Here is a 26,535-nt window from a genome sequence, read left to right as displayed (position 1 = left end):
ATGTATAAAATGTAAACTAAATATTTAATCAATTGTAACAATGATAGTTGTTTCAAGCACAAATGACAACCATGTATTGATTACTGATTAATGATTATCTTAACTTCTTGGTACATGTGGTAAAAATAGCATTATCAAAATTTCAGTGTTAAAAAATTTTACATGGAATAATTTCTTTTTATTGTTAGTCACTTAGAGCTGTGATAAGTTGTTGTAGAAGTATTATTTTAATTATGTAAGTTCTAACAAATACAGTTTCAGTCTTTCTCACGGATTTCATTTTGAGAGATGTTGGGATCACTTTAGTTAGTGACATGCTTAGCTCCAGGATCTCCAAAATACTTTGCAACATTCCCATATGGGCACAGTCATTGAAAATTTGATGTGTATATATTCTATAATAATAAATTTCTACGTTGCTTAAAATTTTCACAAATTTAACACATATGTACATAGTTTTATGACACTATGTCATTAATTACACATACAATGATACAACATTGACAAAAGTAGCAAAGGAAAAATTTAAAGAGAGGCTAACAATAATTTCTAATAATTAAACTTTGAATCTTTTAGAGTGTGTTTGAAATTCAGAGACAGACCCTTAGTGGTTATTGATATCCATCACCCACGAGCCTTCAGTTACCAAAGAAATCTTAACTGCCTCCTAGTGGACTCACTCTTGAATGTCCAACTAGGTCCTAGTTATCCCAGGTAGTTGCCCTGTGTTGTCACCTGTCAGCAAGAAAGTCTTGAAGTTCCTGCCTGCCCCTACTATACCTACCCACTACCATCTTGCATACTTCCGGGAGGAAACTGTCACTTCTTCATATCTCTTATCTTGCCTGTTTTCATTACAGAGCACCCAGCGCACATAGAGGTCATATCACGCCTGGTGTTGTTGTTGGCAGCTTGTCTGCTTCTGTGGCATTGTGTCATCTTTGGAAGTCTTACATGGATCTTTTCTTAAACTTGTGTTATTCTGGTGATTTTCATGCTCTGGTGACCTCTTACTATACTATTCAAAAAAATGTTTCTATATTTTTTATTAGCTGTTTTCAGCATATATTGATAAACACATGTATAAGGAAAGAGTATATTTGTCTAGAGGCTAGTTTATATTTGGCCACGGGCAGCTGCAGACGTGGTTGTGAAGAAAGGATGTGCACCCTGGTCTGTTTATAGTTCAAGTGCTTAGTACACAACGCTGCACAATAACAGAATCCCTTAGCTTTTCTCCTGAAGTTTTTTCATGCCTTTCTTCTTTGCCGTGGTTCTGGGCGATTTATCACTATGAATTTGTGGAAATTTGTCTATCTCTGTGCTTTTATTGTTGGATTGCATAAGTGTGGGCAGCAATACTTCACACAACTATTCCTTTTATCAGCCCATGTTTTCTTGTCTAGTGTATGTGTAGTCCACACACACATGGTTGTGCATTTAAAAAATTTTGGAGGCATGCAGTCACAGACATGAGGGTCTGTGCACCAGTACTAATGATGAAATTAATATCCCACGCACCATAGTGGACTGTCATGGTCATGACGACACGCTAAGTGTAAACGGGTCTTAAAGCCACCTGGCAGCAGACTACAATAAAAAAAAAAAATCTTGTCATCCAGTCCTCCCCTCTGCATGCATAATATACTACAGCGCAAAAATTAAATATTAATACTAAATCAAAGATCAGTTTCATGTAATAAATTTGAAACTCATTGGCTATGTACTTTTAACATGGCAGTGTTTACTGAAAATGAAAGATTAATTAGCAAATCATCAAGTGTTTACCAATCTGAGAAAAAAAAATATATGCCTTAAATGAATCCTACTAAAATAGCATATTTGTCAAACTAAGCATTCTGGGAATGGGGTTAACTGCAAATATATTTATTTTCATATGTGAAAACTGCAAAACAACAGCTTTTGTGTTCATGAATGTAAGGCGCACAAGCTTACTCAGTGAGCATAAAATGAGGGAAAGCTCTGCTCAAAGTAATACCTCATTGTTCTTAATCCTAGATTTGCTATGCAAATCCTATACTGAACCAATATACATAATTTCAGGATTCCCAGGCCGACCAAAATCATTGTTGTTCCCACAGCTCAAATGAATTTAATAGCATAACCACGCAGAATACCACTTATATAGTAAAAAGCATTTTCTCACACAGTTATGGAAACACATTACACCATCCTGAATACCTCATGCTAAAGGCATGGCTGCTGAATTTACAAAAATATTAACACAAGAATTTCCAGAAGGCATAGTGGTCATGCAAGTACTTCAAAATAAAACAGGAACTACAATGTTTAAAAGTTGACACTCATGACAAAAGTTAAACCACATTCACAAATGCAAGCTATAGGAATATTGTTGATTGCAGGGCTAACCATTATTTCAAATACATTTTAGCCTCCTTTATTCAGATATGGTGTATGTATACTGCACATGTAAGTACTTTTTGTTTTGCATTTTTTCTTTTATTTGCATATTTGCCTAAGGACATTGAGCATATCTACATTACATTACATTTACATTTATTTGCTTACCAGACACTTTTATCCAAAGTGACTTACAAAAGAGTTTAACATAATCAAGTAAACATAAGTCTCAAGGACTGTTTCTGAACATTTGTTACAGGGCAAGGTTACAAAATTGATCATCAAAAGTAAAGAGTTCAGAGCAAATTACAAGTGAGTTACTATTCCTAGGTTATAAAAAACAGTTAGATGTTCACCAAACAAATGATTCTTTAAGCACTTCTGAAAGACATTGAGGGAGTCAGAACTAAAAAAGGAGGTGGGCATCTCATTCAACCAGCTGGGAACTACACATGAAAAGGGTCTGGATTGAGATTTAATGCCATGCATAGGTAGCATCACCAGACACCATTCATCAGCACACTTGAGTGCTTGAAAAAGAGCATAGAACCTCACCAGTGTCTCCATATTTATTGTTGCTGACCCTGTTGACTACTCTGTAGGCAATTATCAAGGATGTGACCTTAATATGTGCTGCTACGGGGAGCCAATGTAGTGATCTGGAAAGAGGAGTGATGTGTCTACCTAGGTTGGTTGAACACCAGATGTGCCACTGCTTTTTGAATCATCTGCAGCGGCTTCGGGACATAAGCTGACACTCCCGCCATTACAGAGTTCCAGCTGTTCAGATGTGACAAGTCCAAAGTCTGGTCCAAGAGCTGTGCTGCATTCTCTGTCTTCTATGAAGTGTACTACATGAGAATAGCATTGAATTGAATGCATTTTTTATTGGATGTGAAGCACTTGTTCAGCTAAGGGTTCTGCTAAATTTAATATGTAAATTTGTAAATTTGCTATTGTGCAGTTTTCTCACTTCTAAATTAATCTAGTCTCTTTATCTTTGCAGATAAATATTCATATATTGATTAATGTTAAGTCCTATATCAACCATTTCTAACCCAGAGGTTACTGTTCCCCATTTTTAGAACATGTAATCCACATGTAAGGCAACATTGCTTCTGAAACATTTGTAGCTTGTAACAGTACATACTAGTAAAGGATCACCACATACATACTGTAATACTTCAGTCACATGTAGGCAATGTAAAAGAAACAATTTTATTCTCATGCTTATATCCAACACTATCCCAGTTGCCCACAGAAAGAATTAACACTTGTGAGATAAAAACAAATTAGATAATGGGGGTTTTTATGGATTTTGTTATTTGTTTAAGAAACTTGGAGCATTTGTTTTATTTTTTGTTGATCCATTAAAGAGCGAGTTAACACGTTTTCATTTATAAAATATTTTTGAAACACTGAATCATACTAAAACAATAACAATAATAGAACGTAAATTAAATGAATTGGTAATGGACATAAAATATGTTTTAAATAGTAGTTTACAATATCAGGTAGTTAGAAACATAGCCCTAATAGGATTTTGGTGTCTGAATAGCTTACAGTCGTGACCATAAGTTTTGAGAATGACACAAATACTGGTTTTCACAAAGTTTGCGGCTTCTGCGTTTATAGATCTTTTTGTCAGATGTTTCTATGGTATACTGATTTTAAGGTGTCCCAGGTCAATTCAGGTGTCAGGTTGGTAATGGGCTGAATCTGAAAACACTGAATTTGTGTCATTTGTTTGGCCTTTGAAGGCAAACTAATGTTCATTAGTATAACCCATAAGTAAAAGCATAATGACATATATTTGAATTGCATGTTGAATAATGTAATACTGTCTCACAGTTACGGATTTACTAAGCACAGGTAATTACAGCCCAAGTAATTTTCTAATTCTGGATTTGTACACAGGCATAAGCAGTAACAAAGTCTGATTGCTCTTGTGAGAAACCTTGAAAACTACAAAACAATGGCTGTTGTACAAGAGTTCTGAAGTAAATGATTTGTGCAAAACTGACAAGTTTGATTTCACACAGGAAGCTTTAAAGTTGCGGCAAACATAAAAAAGGGACAGATTTAAAAAAGTATAGTACCTTGTGTTTCTGACAATTGAAATTTCAATTAATTTCACTCATCTTTTAAATATTACTCTTTGGTGATATTTTTTTAATCTAGCTAATGATCCATATATAATGTTATAGACCTAACAGACCGTTTCACTGACAAACTAGACTTTAATAGCTTGTTACAAAAACAGCTTTAAAGAGTCTTTTTGAATGAAAATATCCTGAATTATCTTGGGATGAACTAATTCAACAGTACATAATAATAGTCTTGAATTGTTTAATTAAATGATACTTGGGTAACTACTTGATAAATATAACAGTATTTTAAAGCACAATATCCATCCATCCATTTTCCAACCCGCTGAATCCGAACACAGGGTCACGGGGGTCTGCTGGAGCCAATCCCAGCCAACACAGGGCACAAGGCAGGGAACCAATCCCGGGCAGGGTGCCAACCCACCGCAGGACACACACAAACACACCCACACACCAAGCACACACTAGGGCCAATTTAGAATCACCAATCCACCTAACCTGCATGTCTTTGGACTGTGGGAGGAAACCGGAGTGCCCGGAGGAAACCCACGCAGACACGAGGAGAACATGCAAACTCCACGTAGGGTGGACCCGGGAAGCAAACCCGGGTCTCCTAACTGCGAGGCAGCAGCGCTCCCACTGCGCCACTGTGCCACCCATAAGCACAATATTGTTTATTTTAATAATGAAAGTAGTTTAATAAAAGTCACTGAATGTGATTTCTGGTTTTTGGTATCAAGCATCATAACATTTCACTGGAATTGGTTTAAAATACAAATATTCTGGTATTGTAACATCCCTATTAATAGTAACACTGGAAGACTTACAAGAAAATGATGTCATTATTCGTTGTATATTAGCTGCTGAACATTTTAAAACTTTGATAGAATGTTATATGCCATTAACTTCTTTTTGTGACATTTCACATTTTCATTCAATTATGCTTGGAAAAGGCGTTCGACCATGTCCCTCGGGGAGTCCTGTGGGGGGTGCTCCAGGAGTATGGGGTACCGGACCCCCTGATAAGAGCTGTTCGGTCCCTGTACAACCGGTGTCAGAGCTTGGTCCGCATTGCCGGCAGTAAGTCAAACCCGTTACCAGTGAGAGTTGGACTCTGCCAGGGCTGCCCTTTGTCACCGATTCTGTTCATAACTTTTATGGACAGAATTTCTAGGCGCAGCCAGGGTGTTGAGGGGGTCCGGTTTGGTGGACTCAGGATTGGGTCACTGCTTTTTGCAGATGATGTTGTCCTGTTTGCTTCATCAGGCCGTGATCTTCAGCTCTCTCTTGATCGGTTCGCAGCTGAGTGTGAAGCTGCTCGGATGGGAATCAGCACCTCCAAATCCGAGACCATGGTCGTCAGCCGGAAAAGGGTGGAGTGCCCTCTCAGGGTGGGAGGTGAGTTCCTGCCCCAAGTGGAGGAGTTCAAGTATCTCGGGGTCTTGTTCACGAGTGAGGGAAGAATGGAACATGAGATCGACAGGTGGATTGGTTCAGCGTCCGCAGTGATGCGGGCTCTGCATCGGTCTGTTGTGGTGAAAAAAGGAGCTGAGACGTAAGGCAAAGGTCTCAATTTACCAGTCGATCTATGTTCCTACCCTCACCTATGGTCATGAGCTATGGGTAGTGACAGAAAGAATGAGATCGCGAATACAAGCGGCTGAAATGAGTTTTCTCCACAGGGTGTCTGGGCTTTCCCTTAAAGATAGGGTGAGAAGCTCAGTCATCCGGGAGGGGCTCAGAGTAGAGCCGCTGCTCCTCCGCATCGAGAGGAGTCAGATGTGGTGGCTCGGGCATCTGATCAGGATGCCTCCTGGACGCCTCCCTGGTGAGGTGTTCCGGGCACGTCCAACCGGGAGGAGGCCCCGGGGAAGACCCAGGACACGCTGGAGGAACTATGTCTCCCGGCTGGCCTGGGAACGCCTCGGGATTCTCCCGGAAGAGCTAGAAGAAGTGGCCGGGGAGAGGGAAGTCTGGGCATCTCTGCTCAAGCTGCTGACCTCGCGACCCGACCTCAGATAAGCGAAAGAGGATGGATGGATGGTCTGTAACAAACAGAATTTATTTTGAATGTATTTTATTTTTTTTATTCATTGATAGGTTTTGATTTTCTAATTTCATTTTGTTTAATTTACACAACACAGATTTGTATGAGGTATTCATCTAGCGGTCACCACCAGTTGTGCAACTTTGCATGCAGTAGTTATGAACATTTGACTGGAGAACTTGACACGTGGACTATGCAACACAAGTAATATGAGAATTTTTCCATGAATGTTTTTGTATCTGTGTGTGAGGTGAAATGCCTGGAGTTGTACAGGATAAAAACTACAGTATTTCATTATTTGAAATACATGCAAAGATCTGGGTAAGTGTAGGATGAAAGGAAATGCGAGGCAAGAAATGCTGAACACATACCTAAGCAGAAACTTTTTCCATGTTATTCCATTCCATGTAGTCCAAATAAAAATTAAAGCATTCGATTTACATGTGGCTCTCAATGAGTTAAAAACTCAAGCTCAAATGTCAGTTGACAGGAAGTTTACACGTATTCTTGAATAGTGCAGAGGTAAGAACAGCTGCCTTATAACCCGAAGGTCCCGGGTTTGAGACTGGGTGCTCTGTGTTTTGAGTAGTGAGCTGCTATTATTATTATTATTATTATTCTACAATATAGTAAAAGCATACATTTGATTTGAGTCTGTTACACCCGGTGTAAATTTTGGCTACTAGTAAAGGTTGGCACTTTTTTGTTCAGCTTTATTCTCTCAGTGACGTTCACGTGGTACAAAGCTCTTGCCCTGTCCCTCTCTGAGTTGATGGCATTTATCTCTGTTCTTTTCAAAAGAGCAGGGCTGTGGCTGATGCCTGATCAGAACTATTTGTTGTACTAGCAATTAAAGATATGATGCTCTATGACCGCTATCAGACTGGACAAAGGGAGGACCGTAACAACAGTCAGCTTCGTCACAGCGCTTTTGCTGGCTAATAGACTTCTGCACTGCAATGCAAGTCTGCTTGGCACCATAAAGTAAAATGGGACTTCTGCCTGCAGCTAAAGTCACTTCAGTATGTGAGTAATTTGCCACACTAGTGTTCAGAATTGAAAGCGCTGTGCTGATGGTGTATGTGCCTAAAAAGAAGAAGCTTTTGATATCAGTTTATAACAACTGGTGTAAAGTTTGGGCGCATACACTGTCTGCACGGCGCTTGCATTTCCTTTTATCCTACACTTACCCAGATCTTTGTAGACACGGAACATATATGAAATGCATGTATTCTAAATAACAATATGCTGTATTAATTACCCTGTACAACTCCAGGAGCCTCACATGCAAATAAGGAGCCTTGGCTCGAGCTTTGAGGACTTTTTGCCCAAGCTAAGCTCCTTCAAGGCGGGGAATGGCACAGCAGGCTGCTTGCTGCTTGTGCTGATAGATACATTTACAAAATAAAAGATGCTGATGGAGAGGTGTGAAAGGATTTAAGGTAGGCTGGGATTACAAGTTTTTTTCATAGGCTTCAGGAATTCTAGTGTTAAAGACTTTGGACATCAGAATTAGATTTAAAGACCTCAATTAGCGCACCACTATTAATAAATACAGAAACATGGTAATAATGTATCCTAATTAGGTAATCATTATGTAATTAGGTAAACATCCTTGAATTTGAATGTTTAAAAAGAATATTTAATAAAGATCTGACAGTGTGTATTTTTTGTGTACTGCAGTATTTTTTTAATATCATTATGACTCTGATGGCAAATAAGCAGCAACTCACACTGGTATCTGGCAGCAAGACATTAGTAGCAGATCCTTTAAGTCCTATAAATTGCGAGATGGTGTCTCCATGGATCAGATGTGTTTCCCACAGATGCTCAATCAGGGAATTTAAAGGCCAAGTCAACACCTTGAACTCTTTCTTCAAACAATTCATGAAGTTTTTGCAGTGTGGCAGGGTGCATTATTCTACTGAAAGAGGCCACTGTCATCAGGGAATACTGTTTGCCATGAAGGGGTGTATATGGTCTGCAGTGATCTTTAGGTAGGTGGTACATGTCAAAGTAACATCCATGTGAATGCCAGGACCCAAGGTTTCCCCAGCAGAACATCACTGTGCCTCTGCCACCTTGTCTTCCTTCCATGTTGCATCTTGCTGCCAACTCTTCCCCAGGTAAATGATGGGCACGCACCTGGTCATCCACATGATCTAAAAGAAAACATGATTTATCAGACCAGGCCACCTTCTTCCATTGCTCCATGGTCCTGTTCTGACGCTCACATATCAATTGTAGGAGCTTTCGTTGCTGCGCAGGGTTCAGCATGGGGACTGTGACAGGTATGCAGCTATGCACTCCCATACCCAACAAGCTGCAATGCAATTTGTGTTTTCACACCTTTCTGTCATGCCCAGCATTAAGTACTTTCTGCAGTTTGTGCTGTAGTAGCTCTTCTGTGGGATCCAACCAAACAGGCTAGCCTATGCTCCCTGCGTGCATCAGTGAACTTTGGGCGCCTATGACCTTGTTGTCTGTTCACTACTTGTCCTTCCTTTAGCTGCTTTTGGTAGGTACTAACCAGTGCATATCGGAAACACCCTACAAGACCTGCCATTTTGGATATGCTCTCATCCAGTCCTCTAGTCATCACAATTTGGCCCTTGACAAAGTTGCTCAGATCCTTACGCTTGCCCATTTTTCCTGCTTTCAATACATCACCTTCAAAAACTGACTTTCACTTGTTTCTCATTCTTTACTGTATCTCATTCCTTGATAGGTGTTTATATATATATATATATGTATATATATATATATATATATATATATATATATATATATATATATATATATATATATATATATGAATATATATACAGTGGAACCTCTAGATACGAGTTTAATTCGTTCCAGCACTGAGCTTGTATAGCGAATTTCTCGTATCTAGAACAAACGTCCCCATTGAAAATAATGGAAATCCAGTTAATCCGTTCCGCATCCCAAATATATTAACATAAAAATCAATTTTCCTAACAAATAACACTGATAAATTATATATACTGTAGTCTACCTTAATAAATAACACTGGTAAATAATATAACTGATTATTAAAAGAATCAAAACAGGTGTCCAAAGTGCAGTAGAGCATTCAATAAATCTTTAAATAAATAATCCTTAAAACGGTTGTGAAGTGGAGGTTTAAAGTACATAAGAATAACAATCCTTTAACACGAGGTTAAAACGTCAACAGGAAGCAGTCTTCAAAAAACAGATGACAATCCCCGGTGCTTCTTCTCTGTTAGCGTCTCACCTGCTTCTCCTATGCGGGCTCTGCAACAGGCGAGACACTTAATGCAGCTGACCTTCTCTACACCGTCCTGCTTCAGCTGTTTGGCTCGCCTGTTCAGCTACACGCGAGCCTGTACTCGCTCGCTCTCTCGCACCGACTTCCTACTGCTGCGGATTCCTGCCTCCTCCTGCAACCTCCGTTCTCTCTCCTCTCCTCTCTTTTCTTTTACTTCTTCTCCCCCTTAACCGGCTCGCGCTTCTCTATATATGCGGGGAAGACATGGCAGCTGCTAGGATTACCACTTTTAATACAAAAAAATAAGCGACGCATACGTATTGATTCAAAACGGGACGCGCAATTTCATTCTCAAATACGGGACGATTCTGTATTTTAAAGGACGGGTGGCAACCCTGCCCAGCCCATCAGCCACAGGACAAATCATGGATGTGGGCAGTTTCCCACCTGTGCACTTAGGTGAGAAACGCAGACACCGCAGATCGCCCTGCGGCTCGCTACAGCTACCACGCCCCCTTGCTAAACCGCGAAGCTATACCCACAGCCTGGCTCGTGGCTCGTTACGTGAGCCAATGCTCGTATTTAGATCTGAATTTTTCGCTCATACTTTCCTCGTATTTTGAATTTCTCGTATACAGAGGTGATCGTATCTCGAGGTTCCACTGTATATATATATATATATATATATATATATATTTATTTAAATTTCAGCACAGCACACTTCTTCTTTCAATAGAAACATTTTCCTGTTTAGCTAAAAAGCGAAAATTGGACAGGCTGGTACATCTAGGGCAGTAGGTATGCACTGAAAAAGGACATTTCGATATATCAATATTTAGGGGTAAAAGGACCCCATAATAGAAAAGTTAAATACCCCAAAAATCTCGAAAAACGCTTTAACTGATTTGATTGAAATTTGGTGACATTGTAGAAAAAACAAAATTAGCTGACCTTTTTTTGTTGTTTATATTTGTCTTCAACAGTGATCTTAGTGAGTGGGACATTTTAACACATCTTATTCCTTTTTGTCTCAGCAGACAACAGTCGCACACAGAAAAATGGGGTGTACAGGTTTATGCAAATGAATGCCATCTGCAGAAGCCAAGGAAAAGATAAGAAAGTATAGTGAAGCTAAAAGAAGATGCCTTAGCTATAAAATTCAAATGCTTGATAGGCACTGTGAGTGTAGTCAATTTTGTGTAATTGATCATAGTAAGAAACATATTTATTATATACATTAACACTGCCCTTTATCTTATCTGCAACCTTGTGCAACAGTGCCCATCAGCCAGTGCCTCTCCAGATGATTTCATCAGCACCCACAAAGTTTAAATAAGAGTATTGACAAAAAGTGGCATGTCATCAAACTAGCAACTGTTGTTTATTTTTTTCTCAAATTACTTTGGGATAACAATTTCATTGTGTTGCTGTATTGTGTTTAAACATGTTTTATTTATAAAAGACACTTTTCTCCCATTTATTTCAATCTGGACCCCTTTTCTGAGAATTGTGTTGTGAAAACCAATTCAAAACCAAAAGTGCAAAGCAGATACTGTTTTCCACCTACATATCGTCACTAATGTAGCAATGCCAATAAATGGTCATCATTAAGTGCTTTCTGAATTTAAAAATATAAAGAGGAAAGGAAAAAAAATGCAGATTAACTGATGGAGCCATACCATGACTGAACAGGGTGAACTGTGATTTTTGTTTAGCTGATGGAACTGTTTTTCAGAATGTGATAAGAAGAGAACAGGATGGTGCTTTTGACTAAATAAGAATAATTAGTAACTTTTGTTTGTTTGTTGGTAGACATTTATTCAAACTCACTGTATAATGAGGCAGTACTAATTTTAAGTTTTGATGCTAATGGAGCACTGAGAATTTTTAGTAGTTTTTATCTTTGAATGAATCGGATTTAAATCACTTTTGTAACATTACCAAATACCCCTGATATTGTTTTTTTTTAAACAATTTTTTATTATTTTTTAAAGAGAGGTAAAAGAACAACAACAGGATTAGAAAAGTCATGTTATTTTCTTACTTGCTTAATCCAGACTAGGGTTGCAGTTGGGTGGAGCCTACCTACCTAGCATAGGGCACAAGGCAGGAACAAGCCCAGAACAGAGTGCCAAACCATTGCAGGGCAAACGCACATATCCACACAATATGGCCAATTTAGCATCACCAATTCACCTAACATGTATGTGGGAGGAAACCCATGCAGACAGGGGGAGAAACATGGAAAACATGCAGGGAGGACCTTAGACACAAATCGTGGTGTTCTGCGAGGAAGCAGGGCTACCACTGCTCCACCATGCTGCCCCAAAACAATAGTGCAAAATCAAAAAGAAAGTAAAGTCCCCATCCCACCAGCACTTGGCAGAATCTTTTAAATGTAACTTAAACATGTAAAATACAGTATGGCAGAAATAGTACTTTGAAGTTCTCTGCCTACAGTGAGAATAGTTTATTTTAATATTTTGCCTTTGTTTGGTTTTTACTTATATAGCCACAGTACAGAGTTTTAATTTCTTAAAACGTTAAGAATCCATGAATTTCTTGTGTTGTTTCTTCCAGCTTATATTTTGGATAAATAAAGTAATTGGAAAAGTAATAATAGAACCATACTGGAATGTTTTGAAAAAAAAAAAATTAATAAAATTTTATACTGTGATCCCATGTAATTTCTTCCTTCATAGTTAGTGTTTGTTAAGACTTAAAACTGTGTTATTTAATTTTATTTTTCTATTATTCCTTATTAAAATACAAATTGATACATTTACAAACTGCATTTAATTAAAATAATGCACATCAATTAAAGTGTTTCATTGTTTAAAACTGTTTTAAAACTTTTATTTTTCTACCAGAACACAGAAGGAGTTGGCAGATTCACAAAAACAGAACCAAGAGTGCTATGATCAGCTGGAGAAAATGTTAGCTGAAAAACAAAATGATGAAGTTAAACTTCTTGCAGAAATTGAGGATCTGAACAGAACCAAAAAAACCCTAGAGGAGCGTCTCATTGAATTAATTAGGTATGGTTTTGTATCAGTATTTTTGTGTTTTAAAAGAATGTCTTTGAGTAGTCTTTTGCTTTACAAAACGGGACAAAATTAGTAATGTTAATCAAGACAATCTAGTAACATTTTCAACACAGAGCATTCGGTAACTCCAGTCGACTAAACCTGGCTATAAAAATATCCATAGTTTCTGCAGTTCACATAAAATAGTATACATATTATAGTAGTGCACATATAAAGTGTTTTGAGGCATCTCTTAAGCTGAGTGTATGGTAATCTGTTTCACAGATTTGTGCAATATTGAAGCCAGATTGTGAATTAGTTGACTTTAAATCTTGACTGTACTTTCATGTTTATGTGGTAGTTGCCTTCTTAACACAATCTGGGCTGTATGTGTAGTTGTCAAGCAGTCATATGTCATGTAAATTAAGGATTAGATACTGTATATTTGACTGTTGGAACAGTAAGATGCTTTGGTTTAGAATCTCATGGAGAACACTACCCTTTTACTGCCATTTCCTGCACCTTTCCTACCTCTAGTTCGTGAGGCCTCTGTCTTGTGGAGAAGACAGTAAAAGCGTTTTAAAACTGATTTCTTACATTTTGAGAAAACCTATAATAGTAAACAGGCTTTAGTACATTATTGATTTGGAGATTAACCTACCATGACCATATAAGACCTTCACCTCCAAGGTTTGGGCAGTATCCTGCTATAAACACTGAGACTATGCCTACACTTACAAATATAGACTGAATCCATACTACAGTTCATTACAAGTTATTAGGGGCTTTCTAGCTTGTGTAAATTTAGCATTTTCCAAGATGTTCCCCACATGTATGGAAAACACTGTTTTTAGTGCCAAATGAGCCCTTGATATAGACCCATAAATTGGGGAAAAGGGCTTCTCCAGACACCCATGCACACGTGATACATAATAAAAATGACTTGTGTTTTTATGCCACAACTGCACATGTTTCATAAATAGTTTCTGAAATGTCAGTGGAAAGTGCACAACAGAAGTAAATGTATCAATCAAGAAAATATATTAAAGTAAATCATTTTTAGAAGCTTTGACTCCACCCATACTTCCCCAACACTAGCTTGCACTCAGCATCCATTACCGTGTCAAATTCTCATATTATTTTTTTAACTGAAATAGGTGTTGCTTATTTATATGTCCTAACCCATTTACCTTGACTTTCATGTCTGCTCTTGTTAACTGTCACAGTTATATAAGATTTCCACAGTTACATGCAAATAAGATGTGAGGACATGACATGATATCCATTGTTATATTTAGAATACACCTAGGATTTCTACAGATATTAATATTGAATTTTAATAGTACAAGATGTGAATATTGAATTTTAATAGTACATTGCCGTAATCTAGAGTTGAGGGTCCCTATGGCCACTAAAAGTCAAAGTGCTTATAGCACTGGGTATAAAGAGTTATTTAGTCTGTACCTCTTGGGTTTTGGGATTCTAAAAAATACAGCATGATGGTAACCTTTAAAAACTCTAGAAACAAAGAGTAACTACTTTCTGATTGGACATACTGTAGCTGGCCTTTGTTGTGATACAGCTTAGTAAGAGAAAGTGGCTGTGGTCCAGTTAATCTACTAGCTATATCAACAGTGTTCTGGCCTTAGGTAGCATTTCAAAGAAAAAGCCATATGTGAAACCAGCTAATATAAATATGTTAAAATTGGAAAAAGATTTTATTATTCTCAGCATCCCAGAGTCATTTTTTCTTTGTTGCTGATGGCATTGGTTATTTGGTGTTGCAAAGGCCAGCCCTGACTCAGACAGACGTAGAACACAGGTTCAAAGCACACAAGCGTTTTTTATTTTCTTTTCCCCTTGTGGGAAACACCTTCCCCGTTCCCCACAAGTATATAACACACAGTCCCCAGCACAACACAATACTTTTCCTTCTCTTTTCTTTTTTTTCTCCTCCACTCTCCCTCCAGCAAGCTTTGTCCTCCTCCTCCTCCTGACTCTAGCTTTTGGAGTAGTAACTGCTAGCTTCTTTTATAACACACCCAGAAGTGCTCGACGACCTATTTCTGGCAGCACTTCTGGGTGTGGCAGCTACAGCACCCCCTGGTGGCGCTCACAGATCCCAACAGGTTCTGCACTAAACTCCAACTCCCATGAAGCCCTGTGGGAGTCCTAGGCACTGCTGCAATCCAGGGGGGCTGCCATCTATCTATCTATCTATCTATCTATCTAGTGTTCTGGGGAAGGTACTGTCCTGACCAGGCTTGCTCTCCAGGTCCATACAAGAGAGAGGCGTTCCAGTTGGGCAAGGGCCCCGGCCGTTGGCCACAGTGTGTATTTACTGAAGACAACTGAGGACCTGTAAGGCATTTCTATCTCAGGCTACACACTCTGATGTTTTTATCCTCTTTTGCAGTTGTCCATCTGGGCCTTCCCCTTCTTTTTCTTTCCTGTTTAGATCCATTTCACTCTTCTCTCTCAAGACAATTATAGACACATTTTTATGAAATCTTCAGTTTCGTGGCAGTCTTTCACATGGGATAACATTCGTTCTGCCAAAAAACAATAGACTTTTATGCTTCTTGAGAAAGCTGTTTCATTTTGGACATTTATGAACTCAGGACTGAAGTTTAGGAATGCTAGTACCTTGTAACACAAGTGAAAAGGAAAACAGGTTTCTGTGGTACTAATGCAGTTAGAAAGGTTTCTGTAATGATCAATTAACATCAACACATTACTTGGACTAAGGGTAAGCAAAGGGAGTTTACCATAAAGGACAGTGAAGGAATTTCTGCTGAAAATTGGACTATGCAGCCTTAGGTGAATAATAAATTAAAAATGAGTAATTTCCAGCAGTAATAACCATTACTAGTAATGCCTTAGCTATATTTTTGAATTAATTTTAGGATATATCCTTCATTTTGCTAACTCTTATAAAGAATTAATGGGAGAGGAGACAGGTAGTAGTTTTGTAGTGACACAGTGGATGAAAGTATTTTATCAGGGAATAGATGCATACTATTTTTGAATTTAAAAAAATCCAGGATCTACAAAACTAAAAGCCCAGTGGAACTAACTTATCAGTTATCTACCCAACCAGAATGTCAAGCTTGATGCTATTAAAAGTTTAGCACATGTTTTGTAAGTATTCAAATGCTCATTAAGCAGATTTATGTTATACTAACCTTTGAAGGTATTTTCATCACAGTATTATTTATTTTGTCATTTTCTGTTATCTATATATGATAATACCCATCCTATAGCTGGCACAACCAGTTTGTGAATATTTCTTAGTTAACTTGGAGGGAGAACTTGGTAGGATTGGTTCTCCAGCCACTGTAAAAAAAAAAAAAAGCCTTATTTACACTGTTCCATTACATTCAAACTCGTGTGATGCTGAGGTGTCACCCATTGCACGGCTGTGCTTTGGTCTTCATTTGGGGTCCTGAGGTGCTTTGTCGTGTGGTGGGTACAGCAACATGCCGTATCAGTGCATGCTCTCAACCTCTGTTTTTTCAGTTAATCACAGTCTTTATATGTTGCCTAAGGAATGCCATAGTCTTCTGAGCTAATTCATATGGACTTTATGTGGCATTTACCGTTAGGGTTGTGTCATTTCCAGTATGCTTCTTATACTGTTCATTTTCTCTAGGCAATGAAAATTAAATGATCTTTTCCTTTGTTGAAAGAATCAATGGCACATAGAGTTGGTGGTGAAGTAAGACAATCTACGCAGCTGCCTTACCAGATTAACAGAAACCTTCACCATTTATTTGATGCAAAATTTGACTGAACATGCCTTTTAGATCTCATTATGACCACACTCTGTCCAATCATGAATGTTCTCTTCACAGACTTAGAGGCAAAATTTGTTTGGTTATATTTGTTTCTTCCTGAATATATTAAAATGAATGACTCTAGCTCCCCATCAGTCCAGGCACTTCACCTACTTATTTGCCCCTGCCTACAGCAGAGTTTTTTTATTTTACCCTGTTTGCCTAATTTTCATTGTCTGTCAATAAATATATTGCCTAAGTTTGAGTCTACTCTCCTGCTTCTAAGGCCAGATACAATTTATCCTATGTTCCCTCATCTGGAGGATTTGTGCAAAGAATGGTCACCTTATAATACTACTCACAATCCAGCTTACTTTTGTGGAGCATCATTTCTTTATTGTGCTCTCAGAAACAATAAAAACAATATTTTCTCTGTAATTGATTTTATTGTACTATTCTTACCAGAGAAAAGGATGCCCTGTGGCAGAAATCAGATGCCCTGGAATATGAACAGAAGATTCGTGCTGAAGAGCGATGGCTTATAGATAGAGAGGTTAATCATTGTCTGGATTGTCAGAGTCAGTTTACTTGGTTGCTGCGAAGACACCATTGCAGGTTTGTAGAAGTATGCAAAAGTAATTTACTTAAGATTGTCAAGGTATTTTTATTATATACCCTATAAAGAGGTGTTCACTTTATTTTTATTTTTATTTCACAGGGTACTCAAAAATCAGAGTCATGTTAAAAAAATGTAAAAATTGCGAATGGTTTTGTTACAATTTGTGGTTTAGCATATGATCACTGCCATCTCACATGTTCTAACTTGCAAACTAGTTTGATTAAGAAATCACTTTATGGTAAGACATCAGTTGCTGAGTGGTCAGTCAGTGAACGTAGTTAACACAGGTTGCAAAACATTTTAGAGGTACTGAATAAAGAAAAAGCCATTTTGGTTTGTGACATATCAGTCTACCCAGAAATAAATTTGTCTTTTTTTGTAATTTTCTTATTTGTCATCCCAGAAATCCAAAGTATAAATTAGCAACACTTTGTTATGTGTTCTCATGGAAGTCAATACATTCCCATGCAAAAACAAATATTCACTTAGGTCAGGAATGCTTTGTAGGTTTAATTTTGCAACTAGATGTAAAAAAATCCAATAGAAATTGTGTATTTTAGTAGATGTTGCTTTTGCAGTGTATTTTCTGACTGAATTTTTCAATTAAACTTTTAAAAAAATACAGTTTGTCTCATTTTAAAAAAATCTATTACTCGATTGATTTTTCAGGATATTTGATAGAACACCTGTATAGTCAATACTTGCTGCCCTTCATAAGCATACTATACATAGTTGCAGCCAGCTGATTATCTAGGCCTTAACAATTGTAACTCATTTTGGTAATACTGCCTAATATTTTAAGTTGTTTTCATTGTCTTATTCTGTTGTTAATTGAAACAATGCTTCTTGGTTTATTTTCTTCACTAGGCTTTGTGGCCGAATATTTTGTTATTACTGCAGCAACAATTTTGTCATGACCAAACACAGTGGAAAGAAGGAGCGCTGTTGCAGAGAGTGCTACATTCAGCACAGTGCTGTTGTTGAAAGGCTTAACAGCCCTGAAGTAGAAAATCAGCTTGATTGTCTTGCTGGATCGTCCTTACTTGAAGATCGTATTGTAGTTCAACACAGCCCAAGTGTTACAGGTAATAACCAAAAAAGGGTTTATTTTCCAGTTTACAGTCTGTATGTGAATAATGCATGTTACTAAATCTCTACTCGATACATTTGTTACTTTTTAAATTATAACTTAAACTGAAAATTTACTGTATCGTGATAGAGCAAGAGCAAGGACCCAACAAAAATCCTCATTAACTCATTGTATTATGTTTTGAATTGTTTCCTAAATTGCAAATTAGTTATTATTCTCAGTCTGAATGAGTATGGTTTCAGTGAACTATATAAAATGTAAAAACTGTAGTATTTACTAATAGTTAATTGGTACAGCAAAATGTACTACTGAGAAAAACATAAGAAATATGTGAACCTTTTTATAATTGAGTGTGAAGTTTTAGGTATATTTCCACTCATTCCAGGAAAAATAAACAAGCAATATTATGAATAGCTATTTGTCAACATTTCAGTATTCATCATACTACAATTTTACAGTGTGAAACCTACTACCACAGTCATCTATGCATTTTAACCCTTAACTACTTGCACTGGTGTATTTTGTACACCAATCTGAGTTATGTTTGTCCAAAGTCCTTTTACTTGAACCTGCCGGCAGCATCCACCATCTATCCTCAGCTTGATTCACTACAAGTTCTGTGTCGCAGTGGTTTCTCTCCAGTGTGCCCCCAACTAATTTTATGAGTGAATGCACAGTCACAAGTTCCATAGGGTGCATTTGATACACCATGCGGGTACTTACATATGTATGACAATGATGAGATGTTCTTCTTACAATGATTTTGTCTGCCAAGAACATTCAACAACTGAAATGAAAAGTGATACAGGTGCAAATCCTGCAGTGAATGAAAGCGTGACTGGTGATGAATGTGCAATGGAGAAGTAGATTGGGTTAACTTTTAGATAATCCTAGAATTCCCTAATGTGGTGTTAAATTACATTGAAAAAATGTACATTTTAAAATTACTGCAATATTTTCTATTAAAACCTCACAGCGTGCATATAAATGGCCATTTTAACAATGGTGCATAAAGTACACCACGCGAGTACTTATGAGATGAGAAATGGTGCGATTAGTTAACACTAGAATCCCTGAAGCCTATGAAAAAAGTTGTAGTCCCGGGCCCACTTAATTTTGTTTTCACCTCTTCATCAGCGTCTGATCGTATTACAACATGAAGAACTTGTCTGTTGGTAAGGTTCTGCCATTGTCCAGAAATGGCTCCATAAGCTTTATGACCTTAGTCTTGGAAAGTCTTTGTACAATGTACTTGGAAAGTACTTTATGTAATGCCTTGGTGAGCTCTGTTGGCCCTGCTGTTTCATTGAAGGACATGCGTGTGGCAGATTCACTGGCAGGATGACGCCAAACCTTTTGCTGCATCCAAACATTGCCATCTTTTGCCTTTATGCCTGGTGCAGCTGTGTTGTTCTTATGTGTGTCTGGACATTTCTTCTAGGGAGGGCTTCTGTTCTCTTTCTCCGATGCAGAACCCTCATCCTCATCTGCGTTCACCTCTGTTATTGCACGTCTTTATTTGAAAACTAACAGTGTCAGATCAGGGGGAGCGTGAACATGACTGAGAGAATAAAAGTGAATAATAAAACAAAACGCTGGACTTTTACAAGTACCATAAATTTACATCAGCGGTTACAGACTCAAATAAATCAAATGTATGTTTTTAGTCTATAATAGTAATAATAATAGCTGCTCACTACTCAAAACAGTTAATGCATGAAGGACATGGGATCAAGCCCGCAACCAGTTGTTACTTTTACCTCTGCACCAGCCAAGCAGACATACAGTCATATGAAAAAGTGTGGGAACCCCTCTAAGCCTGCATAATAATTTACTCTACTTTCAACAAAAAAGATAACAGTCTTTCATTTCCTAGGAACATCTGAGTACTGGGGTGTTTTCCGAACAAAGATTTTTATTGAAGCAGTATTTAGTTGTATGAAATTAAATCAAATGTGAAAAACTGGCTGTGCAAAAATTTGGGTACCCTTGTAATTTTGCTGATTTGAATGCATGTAACTGCTCAATACTGATTACTTGCAACAGCAAATTGGTTAGATTAGCTTGTTAAGCCTTGAACTTCATAGACAGGTTTGTCCAATCATGAGAAAAGGTATTTAGGGTGGTGAATTGCAAGTTGTGCTTCCCTTTGACTCTCCTCTGAAGAGTGAAAGCATGGGATCCTCAAAGCAACTCTCAAAAGATCTGAAAACCAAGATTGTTCAGTATCATGGTTTAGGGGAAGGCTACAAAAAGCTATCTCAGAGGTTTAAACTGTCAGTTTCAACTGTAAGGAATGTAATCAGGAAATGGAAGGCCACAGGCACAGTTGCTGTTAAACCCAGGTCTGGCAGGCCAGGAAAAATACAGGAGCGGCATATGCGCAGGATTGTGAGAATGGTTACAGACAACAGACAGATCACCTCCAAAGACCTGCAAGAACATCTTGCTGCAGGTGGTGTATCTGTACATCTGTTTTATTTTTGGGAAAATGGTTCCAAGGTTTTAAGAGAAAATAAGCAGGCAGGAATCAGAGAGGAAAGGTCCAATACTTCAATTGTTTACTTGTTCAAATATAGTATCAGTTACATACAATATAATAGTAATAAATATACAAATATAGGAATTGTACTATTGACTTACAGTAATACAGATATATGTAAATTATACTATTGACTTACAGTAATACAGATATATGAATTGTACTATACTTACAGTAATATCAAAAGACCCAGAGCCATCATCCTAGACCTAATAGACTGAGGGAGCCCACGTGTCAATCTCGTCAGAGGATCAACTCGTGAGCCTGGTCCAATACCGGGCGGTGTGCACATTCCCCACGGTTGAGCTTCCAAAGAAACTGAGGGCGGAACCTTCCCTTATATACTAACTAGCAAAATACCCGCGCTTCGCAGCGGAGAAGTAGTGTGTTAAAGAGGTTATGAAAAAGTAAAGGAAACATTTTAAAAAGAACGTAACATGATTGTCAATGTAATTGTGTTGTCATTGTTATGAGTGTTGCTGTCATATATATATACATATACACATATACACACACACATATACAGATATATTATATATACATATACACATATATTTTTTATATATATATTTTTTATATATATATATATATATATATATATATACACATACATACATACATACATACATATACACACATAGATGCACTTACAATAACATAGAAATCAATATAAACAACATTAACATCATTATCATATGAGAATATGAAGTAATATATAAGAAGCACATTTCATATAAATATAAATTATTAAACAGTAAAATCTTCTTGTATAATTTGGTACCGTGGCTTTTCGTTGGTCTGTCCAGGATTTTAAATCACCTGTAGCTTGCAAACCGTTTCACCTATTGACTTGAAATCTGGTACACATATAATACGTCACGTCTGCTATCCGCTTTATGGGTGATGATTGTATTACTCTTTTTATGTTTATTTTATTTTAGAATCAACTCCTATCTGCGCACACCAGGGCGGCCGTGGGCAGATGCGTATGGTGTATTCACTCCATGTTATCGTGCATTGCGCTATCACTGGTATTTTGATAAAAGAATTTGAACAATATATAAGAAGCGTATAAATTATTAAACAGTAAAACATTAACATTTAAGAAGTAAAGTTACATTGAGTACTACTGCAGTGCCTTCGGGTATACCTCATTTTTTGTTTGCCCATTACATGCTTAAATGTATACATTTTTTGGTGTACCTACCCGAGAACACGCGACATATAACCGAGCGTGGGAGAAGCATGGATTTTAAACACGCGTTGAGTTCATCTGCTGGTCTCCCTCGTGGAATAACTAGTAATGTTTGACTAAAATGTACAGCGAGTAAAACGACATTACCTCCTTTTTTTTTTTTACGATCTCTGAGATGTTGCTTTTTTCGGTTCAAGGCTTCATAAGCTCTTTTATGTGCCATGGTGTACTTAATAAGTACTAATTATCCCAAACCATCATCTTTGAATGTTGCAAGACTTTCGCCTTGTATGTAGATCGGGGTAATTACATTCATTGCATTCCTAGTGTGAATCACAATCTGATTGTATGGGTGGTTACCTGGCACTGTAGGGTTGCCACCCGTCCTTTAAAATACGGAATCGTGCCGCGTTTGAGAATGAAATTGCGCGTCCTGTTTTGAATCAATACTGGACGGGATTTATCTCGTATTTTTTTTTTTATCATTTTTTTTTTAAAGCAGCGTGTCATGCAAATCATCCCACACGCATTTTATGAAGATGCCTCCTTTCGTACTTTTGATTGGGTAATACTTGATGTCATCGTTAGTTTGATTGGTGTTTTTAACTGTCCAGTGAGGAGGGCGTGTCTTTTAAGTAGAGTCTGCAAAGTGTTGGCACTGAGATGTGGCGTCAGCGCCATAGTTGAAGCCCCTAATGTTGCGGTCAGCAAGTCGGCTAACATCCGCCATGTGCCGTCTTTCAGTTGCGAGAAGCAGATCATAGAATGGTTGAAACTGTTGCCCCTAACGTTGCGCCACGGCGTGTGGTTCGTTTATACCTCGTGTCTTATCATTAAACTTTTATCTCGCGAATATGTTATTGCAATCCGCAGCAGGAGCGTTTCTATAAACTTAATTTAAACTTACGTTTTACACCGTGCTTTGTTTCCCTTATGAACATGCTTGTATGCTTAACTCGCTCCGTTCTCAATCGTTTAATTAATTTTTTGCTCTTCGCTGTTTGCGGCTGTTCCTCCATTTCCCCCTACTTCGTTCTTTTATCTCGCGAATATGTTATTGCAATCCTTAACGGGAGCGTTTCAATAAACTGATTGAAAATAGTTTTGCATTTACCTTTTTAGTAAAAGGCGAGCTTTTAAGCCTGAGAAATCACCCCGTAAATGCACACGTTTAATTGGACATGTGTTAATATGTATGGTTACACAGTATTAAAAGACAGTGAACAACGTCAGTTACCTTTCTTCCCGCGTTTGATAAAAGGTGAGCTTTTAAGCCTGAGAAATCACCCCGTAAATGCACACGTTTAATTGCACATGTGTTAATATGTATGCTTACACAGTATTAAAAGACAGTCAAAAATTAACGTCATTTACCTTCGTTCCCGCATGTGACTCGTGCTGTAAATGTCTTCCTTGTTTTTAGTTCACGTGATTACGTAGGAGGCGTGATGACGCGATACGTGACTCCGCCTCCTCCATTACAGTGTATGGACAAAAAATATGTTCCAGTTATGACCATTACGCTTTGAATTTCGAAATGAAACCTGCCTAACTTTTGTAAGTAAGCTGTAAGGAATGAGCCTGCCAAATTTCAGCCTTCCACCTACACGGGAAGTTGGAGAATTAGTGATGAGTGAGTCAGTTAGTCAGTCAGTCAGTGAGTGAGTGAGTGAGTGAGTGAGTGAGTGAGTGAGTCAGTGAGGGCTTTGCCTTTTATTAGTATAGATTGAGTGTCCTTGCCCAAAACGGCTTACGTGTAAGCAGTGTATACAGAAGTGATCAGTTTCTGCACACCTCTTCCCACGGGACATTTATGGTTTTATCTCTACTAAGCCTAAAACAATCCTTCTTAGAGACATCAAAACAACTTACAGAAAAACATCTTGCATTAATTTAACCTTTTCCCTAAAACATTGTGAAACCCTCTATGAGAAACAGGTTTTTGCACATTCTTTCGCTATCATCCCAGACATTCCAATCTTTGTAGCTGGTTTTGCACTGAAGCGACCAACCCCCTCTTACTCCTTTATTTCATCCCTTCTCCTGTTACAGAGAAAACCTTTTTATTACAAATTTTCGCTATCATCCCAGACATTCCAATCTTTGTAGCTGGTTTTGCACTGAAGCGACCAACCCCCTCTTACTCCTTTATTTCATCCCTTCTCCTGTTACAGAGAAAACCTTTTTATTACAATCAGTCCCTCGCTCAGCGCAAAATCAGCAACCTTGTTTGTCGTGCTCTATTATTAATTCGTTTTAAAACACAAAACACATAGCAATTAAATATAGTCATTAAAGCAATAATAATAATAAGCAGCACCAAAGGGTGGAGGAAAACTGACAACATTGTGGATGCCTTTGGTGACCAACCTGTAAAGATTGACCACCACGCATTTACAGATTCACCTTCAATTTTGGTCCCTAAAATTTGTAATTGAGACGTCGTCATGACTGTCTGTACAGTAAGTGCATCTACATGTTTTTGATGTTTAGGTTCTAGCCACTCACCATCCAATTGTAGCTGCCAAAAGTGTCCGTGTGCAACAACAGGTAAAACGTGATATCTACACAAGGTTATCATAGTGGTAACATTATATTGAAACCAATACCCATTACATATTTTATCATTACACCTAGTATATTCAGGTTTAACCGTTAACCATAAGCTACTGCTAATGTTCCATATATCTTGCCATATTTGCATAGTATTAGTCCTTAAAGCCATTTGCATGTTATTTTTCTGTATCTGTGCTTGTAATATGTTAAAAGTGCATACAGTCCAGTTCATGAAAGTTGAGACATTTAGCCATTTGCTAGCCGTGATTATCCAATCTGAAGCGCGTTGTTCCCAGTTTACTGTTTGCTGATGAGAGACCATGGACTGAGGTAACCACCTAGCCATTTGGTTTGCCACTTTGTGAGTATGTCGTCCCACATTCTCAAGCTTGTTTGCAGTTATTTCATTATCTACGGTGTTTAAAGTTCCTAGGGTGGTGCCAACCCCTCCTAAAAAAGTGTCATACCATGCCCGTTTAGCACGCTTACACTGTGGCAACAGTGGAAACGTCACTTGCCACGTAACCTTAGTCCTTTTTGCTGTCATAGAAACAAGTTTACATGTGTCAATTATTGGTTCTACATGTGACTGTCTCGTTATGGGGGTTCTGGCCCACACAGCTATAGCAAGCATTGGTATAGTCCTGTTAATAATATCGGTTGCATTAATCCAGCCAATGGGCCCAGTCTTATTAGAGGTGTATTCGCCTGATGTTGCATTGACCTCGCACTGTACCTTGGAGCCATTCCAGGGCCCCATACACCAAGTTACTTTCGACGTCCAGGTAATATTTAAGTTTTCAGAGCACTCAATCAGATACTTCTGTGGTTTTACCCCCGGCACTTTCAAGTTCGAGGAGTAGATGGTGCACCCGTCACCAGTCGTAATGGTGAGGACATTGCAAGACTGATTCTCCGGACACGTCGTGTTCTCCTGCCGTCTAGATTTAGTGGAATTGTTCCACCACCATCGGACCTGAGTCGTCTCCGTTGCCTCGCCTCCTAATGTGGTGGCTCCTACTTCATTCAGAACACCCCCAATTCTGTAAAACAAGAACACAGCATGTTGCACCCACTCCTCTCCTCCTCCTGAAACAGAATTTATGATTACGATACTACCTATTTACATTGTGTTAATTCTAAAAAAAAAATTTAACTTACACTTTAGCTTTACCCTTAACAATTTCGTGCTGCATGTTTTAATTCTTCGACGGGATATAAAGTCCTTCCTTTATTTTTCCCTTTCCCTTTGCCCTTGGCTTTCTTTCCTCCTTTCTTGTGTTTACTCTTGCACCGGTTTTTCCCCCTATCTTCCTCCTCCTCTTCCTCCGAGGAGCTCTCGGAAGATGAAGAGGGGCCAGTTTCATCACGCTTCTTACTCAACTTTTCCCATTCTGCAAAGGTAAGGAGCAAATGTACTTCCGTCTTTGCCACTTGTTTCTTTATTCCACCAGACTTATCTATAAGTCCTTTTTTCTTTGCCCTGTCCAGGAGCACTCCTGTAGGCTGTCCATCTATCTCTTCCTTAGGGACCTTAGCGTTAATTAACGCTCCCCATAACTCCTTCCTATTCACTCCCCCTGTTCTATAGGCGCTATCCCTTGATGTAGCCCCAGTGGGTTGTGTTGCAGCTGTCCCTGGCGGGGCCCCTCCCCACTCTCCCAGGTCACCTAAATCCCGTAATTTGGCTACAACTTCCCCCACTCCTGCTCCTACTTCATTCAATAGGAGAGTCATTACTATTCCTTTTAAATTAGCAGGGGCCGTCCTTATCAGGATGGTCCTGGCCATAGACGTAAATGGAAACACGTCTAACTGATCCGCTTGGCCCGCTACCACGGCGTCCCTCATTGCCAATTCTCTAACCACTCGAATCGCCTGCTGCAAAGTCGTCCATGGTTTCACTTCAGGCCAATTCTGTGGGTGTGGATATATTTCAAA

At 38.3% G+C, this 26,535-nt stretch overlaps 1 protein-coding gene across 2 annotated transcripts in view; it reads left to right on the top strand.

Moving 5' to 3' along the window:
- The window catches only part of fyco1a (FYVE and coiled-coil domain autophagy adaptor 1a), a 600,194-nt gene that overhangs the window by 121,116 nt on the left and 452,543 nt on the right, over window positions 1–26,535 (top strand). For both annotated transcript variants that reach the window (XR_007935327.1, XM_028804043.2), the window contains exons 12-14: window positions 12,661–12,828; window positions 17,058–17,207; window positions 18,079–18,296. Coding sequence is in view for 1 of the 2 variants with exons in the window: in XM_028804043.2 (XP_028659876.2) it covers window positions 12,661–12,828; window positions 17,058–17,207; window positions 18,079–18,296 (536 nt within the window). In the remaining variant the exon portion in view is untranslated. The remainder of the gene's footprint in view (window positions 1–12,660; window positions 12,829–17,057; window positions 17,208–18,078; window positions 18,297–26,535) is intronic.

The sequence above is a fragment of the Erpetoichthys calabaricus genome, chromosome 6 (assembly GCF_900747795.2).
Source record: "Erpetoichthys calabaricus chromosome 6, fErpCal1.3, whole genome shotgun sequence".
In the NCBI taxonomy this organism is placed as follows: Eukaryota; Metazoa; Chordata; class Cladistia; order Polypteriformes; family Polypteridae; genus Erpetoichthys; species Erpetoichthys calabaricus.
Note: the sequence above shows the minus strand (reverse complement) of the source record. Positions and strands in the feature narration are given on the sequence as shown.